At 45.2% G+C, this 18,810-nt stretch overlaps 1 protein-coding gene across 1 annotated transcript in view; it reads right to left on the bottom strand.

Annotated features, from left to right (window-relative positions):
• Positions 1–809: 809 nt before the first annotated feature.
• LOC135394030 (alpha-1,3-mannosyl-glycoprotein 4-beta-N-acetylglucosaminyltransferase B-like) overlaps positions 810–18,810 on the bottom strand; it is a 44,260-nt gene continuing 26,259 nt past the window's right edge. The window contains exons 2-12 of the mRNA XM_064624458.1: positions 13,078–13,320; positions 12,666–12,799; positions 10,721–10,767; positions 10,261–10,374; positions 9,463–9,538; positions 8,154–8,274; positions 7,968–8,098; positions 7,044–7,151; positions 6,788–6,981; positions 2,004–2,253; positions 810–1,453 (exon numbers count right to left, since the gene is read on the bottom strand). Coding sequence (XP_064480528.1) covers positions 1,412–1,453; positions 2,004–2,253; positions 6,788–6,981; positions 7,044–7,151; positions 7,968–8,098; positions 8,154–8,274; positions 9,463–9,538; positions 10,261–10,374; positions 10,721–10,767; positions 12,666–12,799; positions 13,078–13,320 — 1,460 coding nt within the window. The 3' untranslated portion in view covers positions 810–1,411. The remainder of the gene's footprint in view (positions 1,454–2,003; positions 2,254–6,787; positions 6,982–7,043; positions 7,152–7,967; positions 8,099–8,153; positions 8,275–9,462; positions 9,539–10,260; positions 10,375–10,720; positions 10,768–12,665; positions 12,800–13,077; positions 13,321–18,810) is intronic.

Genomic DNA, 18,810 nt, shown 5'->3' with positions numbered 1-18,810 from the left:
AAATTATGTAGATGTACAGCTCCTGTCAATCTTAATAATAACACTGGGAAAAAATCGGTCTCATTTCCAAGCGAGATAACAGTCACCCTGGGGGCACTTAGGGAATGTTAAGTGAACAAAATCCTTGCGTTACACTAACAGAATAATTTTGTTCAATGCAGATTTCCTCATAACCCCAAGTGTTGCTGTAACCGCGCTCTGACACGAGATCTTTTTTTTTAGCGTTATTATAAACATTGACGGGAGCTGTACACGATGAATGCCTATGAATGTCAGCATTGGTTTCACCGATGCCGACTAACATGACTTAACGTGACTTAACTCTGCTTCACGAAAGGGAGTATTGTCACTGAAACATTCATCACGTCACGAACTAACGTTTGTAAAGACGAATTGCGTGTCAACGTCAATTAAGTTTTAGCGCCCCTTGATCTTTGTTCAAACACTGGCGAAACCTGCCTATGTCTTGCGGATTGAAGTGACGGCCTCGGGTAGGGAGCCACAGATCTTTCAAACAGGGACCGTTGTTCTACTGGGCAAATGTTGCAGAGGCTGTCAAAGACAGACTAGATTGTCCATGACATTTCAGAGAGGTTGCGAATGGGCAAATGAACAACATTTCAATACATCCTCAACCATGCATCAGTGTAACGATGGACTAGTGTAATGACGCCTATCCCTTGATCATTGTAGTCACTGTTACTGCTGTGCTCTCTGTTCTGGTAGATGGACGCTAACACGAACAATTATTTTGTTCTTTTCAAAACATTCAGCAGCCAATAAGCCAAAAAGGATGCAATCAAGCCAACTTGTTTTTCATCACAGTTTTCATTTTTCACCTGATCAATACTGTACCAGTTTTTAGGAGATGACATGCTTTGACATGCGTGCGAGGTGGAATTTTTCCAGCGCTGAACAGCCTGCATACCATCCATTGGGCGGGTAAACTAAATTTGTAAAAACAAGGTGCGCAGGCAGGGTTATTGCGAGACGTTGTTGATGGTGATGGTGATGTGGAGGAAAGTGCCACTTTCTGGCAAGCAAATAACCTTTGTTCACTCTCCAAGCTTCCACGAGACCACGTCATTATCACCGGTCAACTGTTGCTTTCAACACGTGTCCCTCTTGATCTGCATCTAACAATAATGATGTCCACAAACTTAACTCACACACTTAATGAACACACTTGGTCACACTGGCTTTGCTCAGCCTTGCACACGTTCCTTCAGTGTATGCTTAATATTGTCCGTGGTAGATGACACCTTCACACTGCATCACTGAGGTCCGGTCGGTGCTTTTCGTCCAGTCGGCTCAAACCATCTTCCGCGGCGTGTATTGCACATTGGGTCCTTGGAAGGGCAGCTACTTCATGATGATGTTGACATACCTTTACACACTAGAAAAATTACTGCTATCGATGCGTAGAATTGGAAGGATATTCTTTGATGTGGATCTGGAATGAAAACAAATGGAGGGGTGACATTTTTTACTGTTCATCACTGAAGCTGTGAAAACCTGCAAGACTTGTAGACTAACTTTTTTTGTTGTATACTCCAGGTTTTATCGCAGCTAAATAACGCAACATGAACAGAGACACCAGGGGAACAAAGCTGATGCCAGTGTGCATTGCATATTGTGTGTGGCACATTTCAGTCACAGAAAGTCCATTCTTTTCTAAAGAAAAATGCTGCACCAGTTCTCAACTACATGTGAGGACTATGACAAGAAGAGGAAGGTTGCAATCCTTCAACGAGTTCAGGGGGTGCAGGCAGTGCAGGCAAAAAGGCCTCGCCCGAATCCAATCTTCCTTTGATTTACCTGCCCGGCCCAAGCCCAAAAAATTTCTAGGCTACCCGGTTTGGCCCGGCCCAGCCGGCTACAACGTCAACTACAGGGTACCCTAGCAAAACAAAATGACACAAGGAGACCACTATACAACAACACCTGTCTTGTAGCAGCTCCTAGTCTGAAATCCACACTTGCAGATGATGAGGGAGTATTACCTCACTAAGTATGGCCCAACGAGTAGCATCAGCCTGCACGTTCAACCTCATGGTACGGATGAGACCTGTCTCTGGCGGTACTTCAGAAGCTGCTAGACCCGTCGTGTCCTTGAAGGAACCAACTACATAAAAGCCATCTGCAGTTCTAGGGAGTGGGAGTGGAACTGGCTCGTAATCCAGCTGTACTTCCACCGTTGTGTTGTAGAACCGGTCCTCCGGATGCTCTGGGTTCCCACTTCGGAAAAGGAATCTGGACAGTAACTTTTTATGTCAATCCTGCGGTGGTTGCCTTTAGATTTGCACCAAGGACTCCAATATTTTGTACGTGAGTTTGAAATGTCACTTCTGCTATCATATATATACATACAGGTTGCAATTCAAGCGTGCCACAATCCCAGCTGTGGACGGCAGTTTCGAGCTTTTCGGCTCTCATCGGCACAGCGTAGGGATGTGACACGCTCTTGGGTCGGCACAAACACTGTCTCTGCAAGACATCAATGTTCCAGGGTGTTAGCAACACCTCTGGAGGCCGCACTGCAAAGCCAGTAAGTACAGATACAAATATGAAAATGAGCGAATGCTCCATGGCTGCACATGAGGCATATGTTTACAATTCAAGCGTGCCACAATCCCAGCTGTGGACGGCTGTTTCGAGCTTTTTGGCTCTCGTCAGCACAGCGTAGGGATGTGACACATGTTTGTGCCGACCCAAGAGCGTGTCACATCCCTACGCTGTGCCGAAGGTGTTGCTCCAGAGGTGTTGCTAACACCCTGGAACATTGATGTCTTGCAGAGACACAGTGTTTGTGCCGACCCAAGAGCGTGTACACATCCCTACGATGTGCCGATGAGAGCCAAAAAGCTCGAAACGGCCGTCCACAGCTGGGATTGTGGCACGCTTGAATTGTAAACATATGCCTCACATGCAGCCATGGAGCATAAGCTCATTTTCATATTTGTATCTATATATATATAGATTATATGTATATATATATATATAGATTATATGTATATATATATATATATAGATACTCATTGAACGATGCGACAGCACCAGACGACACGTGTTTCGCCGTGTTTGCGGCTCGTCGGCCCTGGGTAGCTGCGCATCGTTCGGGATTGGCAAACCAGGGGTCACTCACGGCGAAACACGTGTCCTCTGGTGCTGTCGCATCGTTCAATGAGTATCTGTTTCTCTACGTGCAGCCATAGAAGCCATTTTAATCTGTAAGTTTGAATTTCAAACACGTCTAGCATAATTTACTTATTATTTTTTTAATGGCTTTTCCCCCCTTTTTATAATTCACTGGCTTGCACTGTGGCATTGAGGAGTGCTCAGTCACCCTCCCAGGTGTATATCGCTCGCTGAGTGACCCCTGGTTTGCCAATCCCGAACGATGCGCAGCTACCCAGGGCCGACGAGCCGCAAACACGGCGAAACACGTGTCCTCTGGTGCTGTCGCATCGTTCAATGAGTATCTGTTTCTCTACGTGCAGCCATAGAAGCCATTTTAATCTGTAAGTTTGAATTTCAAACACGTCTAGCATAATTTACTTATTATTTTTTTAATGGCTTTTCCCCCCTTTTTATAATTCACTGGCTTGCACTGTGGCATTGAGGAGTGCTCAGTCACCCTCCCAGGTGTATATCGCTCGCTGAGTGACCCCTGGTTTGCCAATCCCGAACGATGCGCAGCTACCCAGGGCCGACGAGCCGCAAACACGGCGAAACACGTGTCCTCTGGTGCTGTCGCATCGTTCAATGAGTATCTGTTTCTCTACGTGCAGCCATAGAAGCCATTTTAATCTGTAAGTTTGAATTTCAAACACGTCTAGCATAATTTACTTATTATTTTTTTAATGGCTTTTCCCCCCTTTTTATATATATATATATATATATATATATATTACACAAATTTTCTATATTATTCTTTATTCCTATATTCTATCATACTTCTGTATATCACTTCTGCTGTCATATTTCTGTACCATAGTTAGCACCTGACTTTTTAGGGCTATACCCGATTATGCCATATAAACTGGCGTGTCATGTGTATTATGATGAGTATGCTGAAGATTTACACCCAATTCAATTCATTTCAATTCAACCAGAATTGGGTTGAAGAAAGGTTCAGTTCAGCCTGATTACACCCGAATCATTCAAGCAAAATATAGCCAGATATTTACCGCCGGATGTTGCTGAAAAATATATATATAACCGAAAAAGTCAGGCCCTAACCATAGTGTATACAGCCGAGATTTCCTTAATGGGAAGTCATATTGCTGCAAAGCTATCGTACAAGGGTGGTTCAGCATGCAAGTAGCCATAAAGAAAGTACATAGTATTGACAAACAATGAAAATTCTGGGAAACAATGTATTATTTTTCTATGTAGTCCCCCTGGTTTGTAGTGGAGGTGTGCCATTGTTTAGGAAGTGCCTATTCCAGCAAAAAAGAAGTTTTCAGGCCAGTTGCACAGCCATTCATGCACTGCTTGTTTGATGTCTTCGTCGGAACCAGTTTTCTGGATGCCAAGACCATCCCAGAGGTTGCCGAATATGTCATAGCCCGACGATGAGACGTCAGGCAAATATGGCGGATGTGGAAGATGCTCACATCCAAGATAATGGATTCTTCAAGTAGTCATACCTGACCTATGCTACCGGGAGTCGTCATGCTGGAGCAGTACATATACACCCTTTGTGAACAGTGCACAAAATTTTGGGCTTCACATATGCCACCAGGGGACCACAGTATGTCTCACTGTTCACCCCTTGGCACCCAATGTTCAACAACGGTAACCTGATGATCCCCAAGATAGGAGTTTTGATATCTTCGGCCACTACAGCAGTGCGCGAGCTGCCATGTTGTGGCAAGCACAACTGAATCTGTATGTTGCTTCCTGCAAACTTACACCTGTACTATTTATGCAGTTGCTTGACAGGAGTACAGTCGCCGACTGATTTTTCGGACGTGCTCGATTATTCGGACTCGTTCACGGAACAGCCGCGAGCCCCCATAGAGTTGACGTAGAAGAACATCCAAAATTTCGGACGCCGCGCAGATCCGTCGATCGATATTTCGGACTGTTTGCTCAACCAGCGAAGTTCCCTCTTGGGGTAACCGAAAATGTTGGTGTCATTCAAAATTTGTGTCAGGAGACATACACAAACTCAAATATTGAGGCAAAAAAATAGGCATTGTTCATTTTCCATTCCTCTGAGTAGAAGAGGTCTGTCGTAACGCTATTGCTTCTTCATTTTTGGCCAACGTGCGGCTTCATCCAAAAGGCTCAGCACGTGCTGTTCTCCCACGAGTCGCGCCACAGCACTGTAAAGAGAGCTTCGCCTAATGCACGCACGCATTAGGTGAAGCCGACTTCCAGACTTGATGACTGCGGTGCCTCCGTCAGTGTGCAGTGACGAAATGTCGCTTCGGGAAATAGAAGCTGATGTTATCAGGCAGAGCGGGAAGCACGTTAGGAAAGCATAGGCAAATTTTTTCAGCATACTAGTGCTTTGTAAAGTTTATTTTGAAGGGAAATTCCTTGACTTGAAAACCCGAGACGAGGTAGGGACGAAAACAGACATACACAAACACGGTCTCAAACTCAGCTGAGCTTGAGATCGTGTTTGTGTATGTCTGTTTTCGTCCCTACCTCGTCTCGGGTTTTCAAGTCATGGATCGTCACCACCAGCTCGCTTGCTACCTAACTTTCCTTTCGGAAATTCCTGTTTTCGGACTGCTCGATTATTGGGACTTTTGCGCAATCCTCACAGAGTCCGACAAATGGGACACAGAAGGGTACTGACTAACTCCATTGCGTGTGTGTTGTGTTGTTTGTCCTTGTCTCGGGTATCGTGCTCTTTGCAGCACGCCATTGCTGCAGCGATATTCGGACACTTCCATACTGTGCCTTCACGCGATGGTGGATGTAATTGGATTTCACACCTTCGCTTATAAGGAAATTGATGACTGACTAATCAGTTGTCACATGCTTGCACGTGCCACATGGAGTAGAAGATAAGAGTAGGAGACCTGCACTAACACCTGCAGCAGGAATATTAAGTACAAGAGAGAGAGCTCAGAATTTTCATCAAGGTTTTAAAGTTATATAGGTTAGGGGTCAGGGTTTAGTTATAGTTGAACCACACTAATAAATTTCTTAAATAAGTTCTCGTTCAATGCTCCAGTTTTAGAGCATAACAACAAGAGGCTGGTGTACCAAAAAAGGGTAGAAAGACTAAATTGCAAGGTTATGAGTAGAGCCTAAAGTTTTCAGGAAATATTTTTTCGTAAATTCGGGGAGTAAAAATCGGGTAAATGAACATGTGCTCTACATTCATGTAAATTCGGGTGGAAAAACTTACAATACGCTAAATTTGGGGAGAAATCGGGCTCAGTTACTCAAAGTAACTGAACGGGTTCGGTAAAAATGGTGGTGTAACTGCATTTGCTGCCAAACAAATTAGTGTGCATTCCTAGAGACGTCTCAGTGAGGGTTTCACCCTAAAGAAGCAACCTTCACTTCGGGGTGCAAATTCAGGGAAGAATCGTGTTAAACCCTAAAACTTCAGGCTCTAGTTATGAGTAGGGCTCGATCTTCCTTCTTTTTTCATCCGAGGAAGAGCTGTATGCTCGAGACGTTATTTTTACCTTTCGTTTTTTCTCCCCTTTCTTTTACACCAGTCTTTTGTTCCTATATTTTGTATGCCATGTAGCCCGTTCAAAACCCACACACTTCCTCCAGTTTTAGCCTAATGAAAAGCGTCCTGTTTTCTTACCTTTCAATTCTTATAGGGGGAGTGAAGCGGAAGGTGACATTGTCTCCCTTCTGCGGCAAAAGGCTCCAAAAGAAATTGTCCCCTTTGTACGCTCGAACGATGTTGTACGCCTTGTACACCTTAAGCGTGGTGCTCACTTCGGCGGGTGGATTGTGGTGAACCACAAAGAGAGACAATTTGCCGAACTGATGGTCCTGCATTCATGACACGCAGTAAGAAACTATATAATGCTCATTACTAAAAAAATTGTAATAACCTTGAGCTTCTGCACTTTGCCCTTTAGCGAAGAATGGGTGCCCACATGTTGGAAGAGTGATGGCTTGTAGTGGATCCACACTTGGTCCTTTCTCTTTTTACAGTCTTTCTGTTTCGCAAAGGATGGGGAAGAGCTGATCAAACTGATCACCATAACCAAGCAGGACAAATAAATTGCGGAAAAAAGAAAAAAAGTGTCGGATGGCAAGGGACAAACAATGTTCACCTGGGGGGAGGCGGACAATGGGATAAGGCTCATCACAAGTTAACCAGGGATGTCGCAAACTCTCTTTGAACCATGAAGTTTGTGGTTGAACCTTACGGTTCAAAAAGTTCAAAAATTTCAAACTTGCACAGATTTGAACAGGTTTGCGTGGTTCAATGTCAGTTTAGGAGCAAGCATTGACAGAGCTGCTACTGCTCAACAAATACTGTTCCTATTTGCTGTGATATGATGGCCTTGATGATAAGCCCAATAGTTCAAGTCTGCTTCAACTGATATGAACAGCATTTTTATTGTGTGATATTAGCAATTGATGCACATTTTTCCATAGTTTTTGTGGTTGCTTCATGTGCATTGGCAAGATGAGCTTTTGCTTCATTTTCTACGTATAAGCAGATATTGGCATGTTTATTCATGCCATTAACCGAAACTTGTCACATTTCAAGAATGGATATGTGGATGTACATAATGCATGTACAAACATTTCAAACTTCCGTTCAATCGTTTGACTTCGATTTTTTTTTTAATGTGTGATTTTCTTTGAAACCCCTCAAACTCAAATCACGGCTGCTTCAAAGGATATACTTCCGTCAACAACTTTAAACAGTCTACGCTGCATTATGTGCTTGACTAGAAATGTGCTGAATTAAGTGTTACATGTTCACACCCTCTATGGGTGCACGACTTTGAAACGATACTTACAATATCCTTGTCAAACCGGCACACCTTTGTTTGCACCATGTGGTCCAACAACCAGTCGACTGGCTTGTCATTGTGAAATATTAGGAAGAACACAATGAACTTTGACAGGTCCACACATTTAAACATTTTTCCTGCAAATACAGGTCAAATCTGTAACACAAAAGCGATTAACTGTCCAACACGTACCTATAAATCCTAGCTGACAGAAATCCAGGATGAGCCAGTCCTTTTTAAGGCTAACTTGCTTGTACGCGTACTCGCTCATCTTCCGAATGTATCCCGGCTTACTAAGGATGTCATCTTCTAGCTGTGGCAAAGAGCAGACGTTTTGTTTTACGCACAAATGATTGTTTCATTGACGAGAATCCTCAGGTGTACTTAGACCTACTGTATTTTGGGGTTTTATATTTTTTTGAAAACTGGGGAAGGTAAAAATCAGGTTTTATTTCAGGAGCCGTAAAATAGCGGAATATTGGGCAATGTCAGGTGGGAAAACAGATTTTTGGGTGATTAGTTAAAAAAGAAAAAAAGAAGCGCTGCTCGCATTTCGCGTTATCACGAGATGCTGAGGGGCTGTGCTGTGTAGGGCTGTCGTGGCAAAGTTTGCACAGCACCATTTCGGGCCCAAGTGGCCGCGGAATGCGAAGTAGATAGTAACTTCAGAGGGTTCTGCATGCATGGTGTTTCAAGTGGCATGGTGCCAAGGAAAGCTACAAAACCTGTAGGAAATCCACAGAAAAAAAAAAAAACAGTGCACCTTGCCAAGAGCAAATGTCTCGCCGTCTGCTAGGCTACTGCGCGTAGCATATTTTGGGGCACTGACGTTGCTGCTCACTCACGCCACCTAGCCCAGAGAAAGAAAAAATCTATGTGCAGTGCATAGCGTTCCCCATTCCCTGTATTGGTGTGGTACGGTTTGCAGTTTGGGAAGCTTGTTTCCGCTTTTTTCTTTTTTTCACCCAGGTGACGATGACCCGGGGGCAAGCACAGGTTTTTACCGAGGCCTACCATAAACAGAAGGCCCCACGCGTACTCCACTGAAAAACAACGTTTTTCTCAGTTATAGGTAATTTATTATTCTTGCACACCACAGGTAAAATGCGCCCTTTGCTCGCATGAAGTACGTATTTCTTGCCACTGAATGCTCCCTAATACCCAAATTCTACCATTGTGTAGGAAGGTAACAGTAAAACTATACAGGGAAACTACCATTTTGGTGTTCAAACTATAGTTAAATAAATAAATGCATGATGAAAGATGAAAGTCACTGAAAAGGTTAGCCAGCTGTTCAGTGACTTCCATCATTCATCATCAATTTCTTAGGCACTTGAGGCCTTGTATGTATTTGTCCTTTCTATGTGCTCCAGCCTCAGAACATCAATTGTCTCAAATAAATGCAGTATCCTTCTTGCTGGATATTATGACATACCATTTTGCAACGCTTGCAACATGTACAATGGCAGCCTGCAAGTGCCAATGTATCAATATGCCTTACCTGTACATAGAACGTTCCTTTTCCCTGGGCATACATCATGAGGTAGGCAAAGTCTAGCGTCTGCTTGGTTCGCCACCTGAAACACATTTCGATATCACATTTCAAGTTTCACATGTAGAGAAGCAAAACCAAAACTGCATCAAGTAAAGCCTAAAAATATGTGAAGCAACACATTCGACACAAAAGATTAGTGCCGACTAGGATACTTCTAACTATTATGTCCGAATGAATATGTTATTGATTTCCATTATTATTACTACAAAGCACCAAGTGTTTGTTATATACCAACGCCACGTAGATACAGAAGGCCTGCTTATTGCCTCCTCTCCCTCCTTCGCTACATCGGCATATAAAGCCAGAATTCGTCTGCTACCGCGGTTCGCCTTTCTGTGAAACTCGCACAATTTCAGCTAACTTCACAAATTTCAATCTGTGGACTAAAAGTAAAACACGCTTTCCAAAAAATCAGTCGATATTGCTCTCAAGACTGATTTTTTAGAACCATGTGTTATGTAACCATCAATATACGGGACCACGTTGCACTTTATTTTGTTTTCATATTTAGTACGGGGGACGTTTACTGCTCGCAGACGACAGTTGGTGTCCGTGAAGCAGACGGTGGCTCGTCGTCACGGTTACGCCTGCTGAAAGCACGTTCGTGATTGGCTATGCGGTCGTTGAAAACACTATCCTATTTGGCTGACTCTTAGTTGTTACATCACGTCAACAAGTAAGCAGGCTTTCTGCATCTAGATGGTGTTTGCCATACTGATACTGATAATGATATACTCAACATACTTGACACGCTCCAATGGGTCCCCAAGTGTTTGCTTCAGCTTGTCCATGTCAGGATAAAATGATGCTGGAGGCGATATCACTTCGAGGAGGCCAGATTCCACATATTCTGTAAACCTAAGCACATAACCAGCTCCAATGATTGAACAGCCTCCTTGAAGAAACAACAGTTCTGTGTCTGTGCAGCTTCAGTAATTTGAGAGGGGGCTTGGATCTCTGCATACTAAATATTGCTAAGATTAATACAGACAAAATAGCAGGGTACAAAAGAGGGGAAAAAACAGGATGCTCTCAAGAGCACCTGGGAGATATGTGCAAAACATGGCAGGAAACATATTACTTTGAAATTTGCCAACAGGTCAGTATTTATCAATGCACAGCATTGTGTCAGGTATGGCAGAACGGATATGCTTTCCTTTGGTACACAAACGACGTAGAAAAATACTTGCAAAACAATACTCACTCTTCTTGAATTTCTGTTGCTTGTTTTGTGACAAACTCCTTATCTACCTGCAATGAAACAACAATTAACATGAAGCATATGAAGAAATTGGGCAACGATATTCCCACAAAGCAAAAGTACAAAGGCAAAATTATGTACAGCAGTTTATATAGTAATGCTGTAAGCTCAGACAAACTGTAACAGGAGATAAGATACATGCACGCAATACAGGTATCACCTCTTTTTTTAACAAGTTAGTTAGAGTGCCATTTCTAAAATATTTCTGTCAACACACCATGGGCATCCTTCGAGAAAGCTAGACTGCAAGCAATGGCTATAACTTGCCAAGAAGGCAACTCTCTACTGTGAGCAATCTATGGTGAGCACAGGTGGACACTCAGGAGTTTTTATAAGTAGGGTACAGACTAGAGAACCGCACGGGCCGCATTCTTAGGCCTAGGCCTGGCCCGAGCCCAGCCCAAGCCTGCAAAAAAGAAAGCTTTATCCGGCCGGGCTCGGGTTTTTGGCCAGAGCCATTTTTACGATCTCGGGACTTCCAGCTGCGGATCCTGGGATAGCATTCCACTTGCACGTCGATGCTATTGCAGAGAGCAATACAGTGCGCATTTCCTACCAATTGATAATATGATATTAACTCGAGATCCCAGAACTAGTCTCAACTATAGGACCTCTTTCTGTAGAAACTAACGAAAACCTTATACTTTTGAAATAAGTAAATAAAATTGTTTCGTTTTTGTCTTCTCTTTTTTTGGTGGTTTTTAGTAACTACAGTAGAATCTCGATGATACGAATCTCACGGGGTCGCGGAAAAAATTCGTATTAAACGAATTAAACCAACATAAAAATTGAGGCAAGAAAATAGACAGTGACTGTTCATTTTCCGTTACTGTCAATGAAAGAGGTCGGTTGTAACGCTTTTGTGTAATGTTTTTGGCCAATGCTGCCCAAATACGCGAGATGATTCAAAAGACGTAGCACGTGCTTTTCACCCGCGAGTCGCGCGACAGTGGTCTAAAGCGAGCTTCTCCTAAAGCACGCAGGCGTTAGGTGAAGCCGACTTGCGGAATGGTGACGCGTAATGTTGCCACAAGTTGTCCTGATATGAAAGATCAGTTCTTTCTTGTCCTGATATGTTCCCTCCACGTGTTCTGGTCGCTGTTTTCCGCCAGAGCGATGTCACACAGCTTTGTGGTTTATTGTTGCGAGGGGGGTAAAAAGGTCAAAACAGAGATAAGGTGATAAGGTTCCGGGCCGTTCAATCCCTTTGATCTTATCTCCACCACCACCACCACCAAAAGGAAAGTCATTGCTTGCATTGCGCTACATGATGTAAGGGAGTTCGTGGTGAGAATCGCCCTCCCTTTTCGAAAGACGCAGCAGCATGACTCGCGCGCTCTCGCGTCACGGGGGAACGACCTCTGTCGCATCCTCGGCTCATTCGTATCATCCGTAAAGGCAAGATAACGCGTTCGTATCATCCGAACTCTAATACATGAGAAGAATAGGCATTCCGGCCGGGACCGGAAAAGAATTCGTATCATCCCGAAATTCGTATCATCCGTGATCGTATCATCGAGATTCTACTGTATTGCGTTGTGGTCCCAGGATTTTGGGACCCTGGCTTCCGAATCCTATTTGTAAGTGGATGACTGCTCTTTTCTTGTTACTATGGAGTTTTCGGGAATCGTAACAGACCTCCGATTCCCACTCCGTATCGCTGTCAGTCGATCAGGTATCAGCATCATGACGTCAGCCACTCCAAAGGAATCTGGGGATAGGCTTATAATGCTTTCGGAAACGTTACCAGGAAACAATTCTACGTTCTCCAAGAACTCGCTCTTTTCGAATTCAAAAATGGACAGCCAATGACTGCACCTACTGCCTCTTCGAAAATCGTCTGCAGAACAGCCTATAGTACATCACGCAAGAGGTGGCATCAACATACCTCCGCGATGAAGACCACGATGAGGCAAGTGTTCCTCTCCTGAGGAGTCATGTTCTCAATGAGGTTATGTAACGTCGCCATCAGGTAGCTCTGGACTTCACGCTTCACTGTCGGTATGCCTAGTACCATGCTAGCTGAAATACATGATACACACTTAAAGCAATGTCCAGAGATGATCAGATGATAGATCAGATGATAGATCAGATGATAGATCAGATGATAGATCAGATGATAGATTAGATGAAGATTAGATGATAGATGATTTCCATCAACGGACGACAAAACATGTGCCGACAGGGCATCATTCACTCACAGTAAATCGTGGAAACCTATCTGGCCACCACTCATAAACACTGTACTAGGCAAACACGTCACACAGCTGCCAAGGATAGCAGAAGGTGGGAACTCGTACCGGCAGTTCGCCCAGCGGACACCTTGAGTGCGGGACGAAAGGCCTCCGGGTCACTTGCCAGGTGAGGCAGGAAGTGGAAGATGCTGGGCAGTTGCAGGTCGAGAATGGAAGTCTCGTTGTTAAGCACCACTCGCTGTAGGGCCACCATGTCCTGCCATCGCTGCTGGTTCATCATCTCGGCGTGCCGCAGACGCTCCTGCAGCTCGGCGAGCTTCTGCACCAGCGCCACTTCTTCTGACAAGTCTGCAAGACAGAGGTTCTCATGTCACATAGAAGTTAAACTGAGGTGAGAAGAACCCTAATTGATTATCAGGTGAGTGGCTGGGATACACCCAGGTTGTTGAATTTAGGCAATCTATGGCGTGACAAAAACAGTGGCGGATCCAGAGGAGAACGGTGACCGATGAAGACCATGTGCTCCCTACAAGGAGGCCGTTGATAGTTCCACGGTGGTCAATATTTTCCTTGAAAACACTGAAGTACATCCAGAATATTTCTTATGTCATAGGTCTACATACAGATAGTGAATTCGGAATAACTGAGCGTGATTCAAACAAGGCCGTGACAATCTTCCTCTCATTTTCTGTTTTATTTATTGTCTCTTACGGATTAAAAAAAAAAAGCAGTTTTCCGGTTAACTGAGCTCCAAACAAACAGGGCATGACTTCGCTTATTCAAGTGTGCCTCAACGAATACAAAGTGGTTAAAATTTGGATAGGAAGTGGATTATTTTATCCACTTCCTATTTTATTTTATCCATTTTATCCACATTTTATCGCATAGTGGATAAAATGACTGCCCATTCTGCTTTGTAAAAAATATACACTGAATGAGTATAAAATATTGACAACGCCTCAGTCGCAGAGTTGCGGGCCACCACAAATGATTTCCATATATGATATATATTCAATTCCAGCAAACGCTTACAGCCCAACGTCCGTTTCTCTCGTTTTGAAAAGGGATATTTGTAGCGCGCCACGGATGAAGCGCACATGCGCGCGGAATAAAGCGGATTCCCTGAGACAGCGTAAAATGTAAAGTTCCCCATGAAGTCGTTCGAGGACTCACGATCCCCGCCAAGCAACATCGTCAGGTAGATCGCTCGCCAATGAAACCTGAAACGCCGTCAACCAACTGGAAGGGAAATCGGGAAATGTTTTCTTGCAGCCAGGTCCCCCAAGGTCGCCATTTTCCCATGTATTTGTTCCTATCCCGATGCGTGCAATGCCGGAGGCCGCCCTTAGATACCCCATTGTTACCAGACGTTGGCTTGCGTTTGATTGTAGCGCGCTAAAGATCCAGTTGAAGCACAGTCCAAGCCAGGCCAAGTCACCGAAGGAGAAATGGACGACTGCGCCTACGGCGCCAGTGGCGGCGCCTGGTACGACAGGTACGCTATGTGATGCACGCAGCCGTGCACTAGATCCTTCCGATCGCTCAACACGTTTAAAAACGGGACCAAAACGTGAAACACGACACAGAAAGTTGTTATATGCGTTTTATTTGGACATATAGAGGCTAGATTCATTCGCAGAAACAACAAAAACACTTTGCCGCTAAACTTAGCGCGCTTAAGTGATCCGGAACGGCAACAGTGGGGTATCTAGTGGCGGCCTTCTTCGTTGCACGCTTTTCCGAGGTGAGTTTGGGGGACCTGCTTGCAGCCGCATTACATTACTCTCCCCCGCCCGTTTTGTTTATGAGACGCGCGCCACCTGCCGTAGTGTCAAGCTGGAACGCTGCAAGCTGCAAGTGAACGGAGCTGGAACAGAATAATATCGAAAGAAATGAATGTAATCGAAGAAGACAAGTGGATCGCCAAAACAGCAAAAAGGAAGAGCATGTATATATATAACAGGAACAAACTCGCCCCAGCACCGGAACGCTTCTATCAGGGCGATAGAAACAGTGGACTTTTCTTTCAAGCCCGCAGTGGATCTCTGCTAACAAGGCAAAGACTCGCAGAGCTCTTTGGCAAAGAAAGCGCGAAGTGCATCCTCTGCGACACCGGAAAAACGAAGACCTAGAACACATACTATTATCTTGCCCAGCGCTTCACGACATACGACCCTCGCAACCGATCGAGGTCATCCTGGGCTTTGAACCCTCGAAGGACAACGAACCGATCATCCTGGAAACTAAACGACTCCTGCAGAGATGGGAAGCAGCGACCGAGCGGAAGCTCAAGGAACTGAAACCGAAACATCCACCTGAGGAGCCAAGCACATAGATCTAGCCAGTGCCCAAGACGAAGCCACTACAGCTACATTTTCTCTCCTTCTCTTCTGTCTTTTCTTTCTTTCTCGCTTTTTTACTTCTATCGCCTGTGAAAAATATTTTCTGCCCTGATGCAAAAGGGATTAGGCGAGCCTGAACCTGAACCTGAACCTGGCTTTGCGGCGGCTGCGGTACATGGGGAAATGGGCTGGTCGACTTTCTCGGCACGAGGTGCAAAATCTAAGATGCATTATTTAGAAAGACTAATCTACATGCCAGAAACGTCAATCGCAAAAAGACTATTCCAGACTACAGACATTCGCTACTTCGTGCTAAAAACGGCATGAAACCAACATGACAGGTAACAGAACAACAAGACACAAGGCCAGCAACGAACGACAATGGACGAAGATCGCCAATGATGAAATGAATGGCATCGAAATTGAGCATTGGAAACGAACCGTAATGAAAAAACTGAGCCTCAAGAGCTACAGTGAACACAGGGAGAGGCCGGAATTTCATCGCGAATACACAGGAGGCAGGACAAGTGCAACCTGTGCGGAAAAGGAATAGAAACCCTTCGGCATGTGCTACTAGAATGCGACAAGTTGGCAACACCTGAGGCACCAGAAACAGTCGAAGAAGGTAAAGGCGACGGCGTCACCAAACTGATTTGGAGCAATCTAACCGAAACACCATCCACCGTCTTTCTGGCTGTCTGTATTATGCCCAGTTGGCGCTCTGATGTAAAGGGTGGCTGTGCTTCCCGTGATCTTTCAGTGAACACATTTGAATTCATTTTTGTTTGTTTGTTTGTGTGTGAGAGAGAGAGAGGGAGAGAGAGAGAGATGTGCCCCAGGTACCATTTGGTACCGTCTTGCTGGAAGATTCCTTTACTAGGAAGAACCACCCTGCCAACGACGGCGGAGGAGGAGAGCAGAGGAGAGGGAGGGAGGACGCGCATGGAGCTCCCTAGAAGCACTCCCTAGAATCCCTACCACAACGGCGAGCCCAGCAGGCCTAGTCAAAAGCGAAGAGATAAAACGTGAAAAAGGACAAGGAAACTGCGCAGACTACCCTGCTTACGTGATTTTTTTTCTTTGTTCTTATAGGTAGAGCTGAGCGCGAGTGTGGGTCAGAGCTCTGGTGTGGGTATACACACGCGGGTACCCGCAGTTACCAGCACATTGTCACGATTTGCGGGTAGGAATTCACGATCGCTGCGGGTAGCTGGTAAAATGCGGGTATACTCGCATTACCCGCACTCCATGGCCTACTATGTGATCCCTGAAAGAACTGATGTTCTGAGGCTGGAACAACATAGAAGGGAGAAATACGTACAAAGCCTCAATTTGAGTCCTACAGCTGGCTAACCTTTTCAGTGACTTTCATCTGTCATCGTTAAGTGATCCCTCTCTGTCACACGCGAGCTCAGCAGCGTATAAACCCATGCATGTGCCAGACTGCAGCAGGCAAGTGCTGGAGGGCGAGTTCGATTATTAATGCAGACATATATGGTTCTTTGTTGAATTGCAGTTTTATTGGGACACGATTGAAGCCGTCCGAGACACGTAGCCAACACACACAATTTCCATTGTTTTAAAATAGAAACAGCGGTAAAGTGGACGAGTGGACGTTCAATAACGAACAGAAGGAACGCATCTATTGATTTGGGGTAAGGCTAGTGTATAGTGCCCGCATCGTCGTCTTCTTCACCCAGAGGATGAACAAGAAAACGGGGATTCGAGCTGGCGGCCGAGCGCGTGTATACCGCTCACTTCCCCCTGCGGGTCCCAATGCGGGTATACAGACACCACTGCGGGTGCGAGTCGCCCAGATGAAATTCTTGCGGGTGCGGGTCACACACGCGCGGGTACTGTGCGAGTGCGGGTCCAAATTTGCTTACCCGCACTCACCTCTACTTATAGGCCTGTAGCTCTCTGCCAGGCGGCGTTGCGATCAGCGGACGACAGCGCCACATATGTGGGAGCAAATCTAAACACTGCATAATGTAAAACCCCGAGTCTAGGGAACACGAAAGGACAGACACAACACGAAGTCTCAAGACTCTCTGAAGTCTCTGTGAGAACTCGTGTTGTGTCTGTCCTTTCGTGTTCCCTATAGTCTCGGGGTTTTACATTATGCGTCATCTTCACCAGCTCGCTTGCTTTCTAGCCATTTTTTCGAAATATTGGTCCGCATTCAAGAGTGTTTCAGTTTCGCTGGTTTCGCTTTGGCGCAAGCAAGCAATGCATCGCATCCTTTGTGGGTTTGAAAAGCAGGAGGCCCTGGACGATGTTTTCAGAGAATCACACCTTTCGAAGGAGTTATTAGTCAAACATGTTTTCGGCGTCGATGAAGCATCGACGGTAACGAAATCGTTGTTAAAGCGAAGTGCATTTAGGGTTGCCACCAGGCCGGTATTATACCGGCTCGGCCGGTTATTTGCCCGCTCTGCCAGTTGCCGGTAGGAAGATGATACCGGCAACCTTTTGCCGGTATTTGTGGCTCAACACCTTTCATAGGGGCTTTTACAGGGTTTTCCTTTCAACGTTCCACTACAGCTTGAATAAATCTGGAGCACAGACCCAACTCCGTAGTCACCAGTCGTTTTCTTAGTTATTCGTTATTATTATCATTGTTGTCTTGAGCGAGTACGCTGGTTCCTTCTTTCTCTCCCTCTGTATACTCTCCACCCCTCACCCACTTTCCCTTTCCCGCGAACATTTCCTCCTTTCCCTCTATTCCAACTCCTCTCCCTCAGCCGGTATTTTTCACTACGAAAGGTGGCAACCCTAAGTGCATTTCGGAATAAGTGAAGGACAGCGTGGTTTATAACGTCCGGTTGGAGGTGAGTCGGCGTGATCTTACGTAATATATGTAAACTGTACATGAAAATGATATACCTGATCAGAAAAACGTTGAATGCACATTTTACTGAAATGCACATTTTACGCACTGAAAGTTGATTTGACTCGATTTCGGTACCTTTCCATCACAGGTGTCCAAGTGCCCGTAAACAGTTCATGTTACGTCGTGTACCTGTAAAGCGGGGATTGCGGGAAAATGTAAGCACGCGGCAGCAGTCTGCTGCTACCTGAACAAGGAAGAAGAGGCGACATGGGTCCGGGGCAAGCCAAGCTCAAAGCCGCAGCGTGACATGACAAAGGGTATCGCACACCACATAGCTCCAGACACCATCCAGTTCGATGATGAAGAAGAAGAAAGGGTATCGCCGACTTATTTCCGAGTACGTATGTACAGGGTGTGTGCAGAAAAACGTGACCCGCATTTAGGCACATAGCTTGTTGCCTACCTAACTAACGAACTTCCGGTGGCGCACGATGGCGCATTTATGCGTGCGAAATCTGTAGAAAAATTGTGGAAGCCATACCCAGCTTAAAAAATAAACGGAACAACGAAAACTTCGGCTTCCGTGCATCAGAATAGGGCAACATGGTGGACAACAGGGTGTATGTGAAAGGGCAACACGGTGCACGTAGGAGAGTTGTGTTC

This window comes from Ornithodoros turicata, chromosome 5 (genome assembly GCF_037126465.1).
Source record: "Ornithodoros turicata isolate Travis chromosome 5, ASM3712646v1, whole genome shotgun sequence".
Taxonomy (NCBI): domain Eukaryota; kingdom Metazoa; phylum Arthropoda; class Arachnida; order Ixodida; family Argasidae; genus Ornithodoros; species Ornithodoros turicata.
Note: the sequence above shows the minus strand (reverse complement) of the source record. Positions and strands in the feature narration are given on the sequence as shown.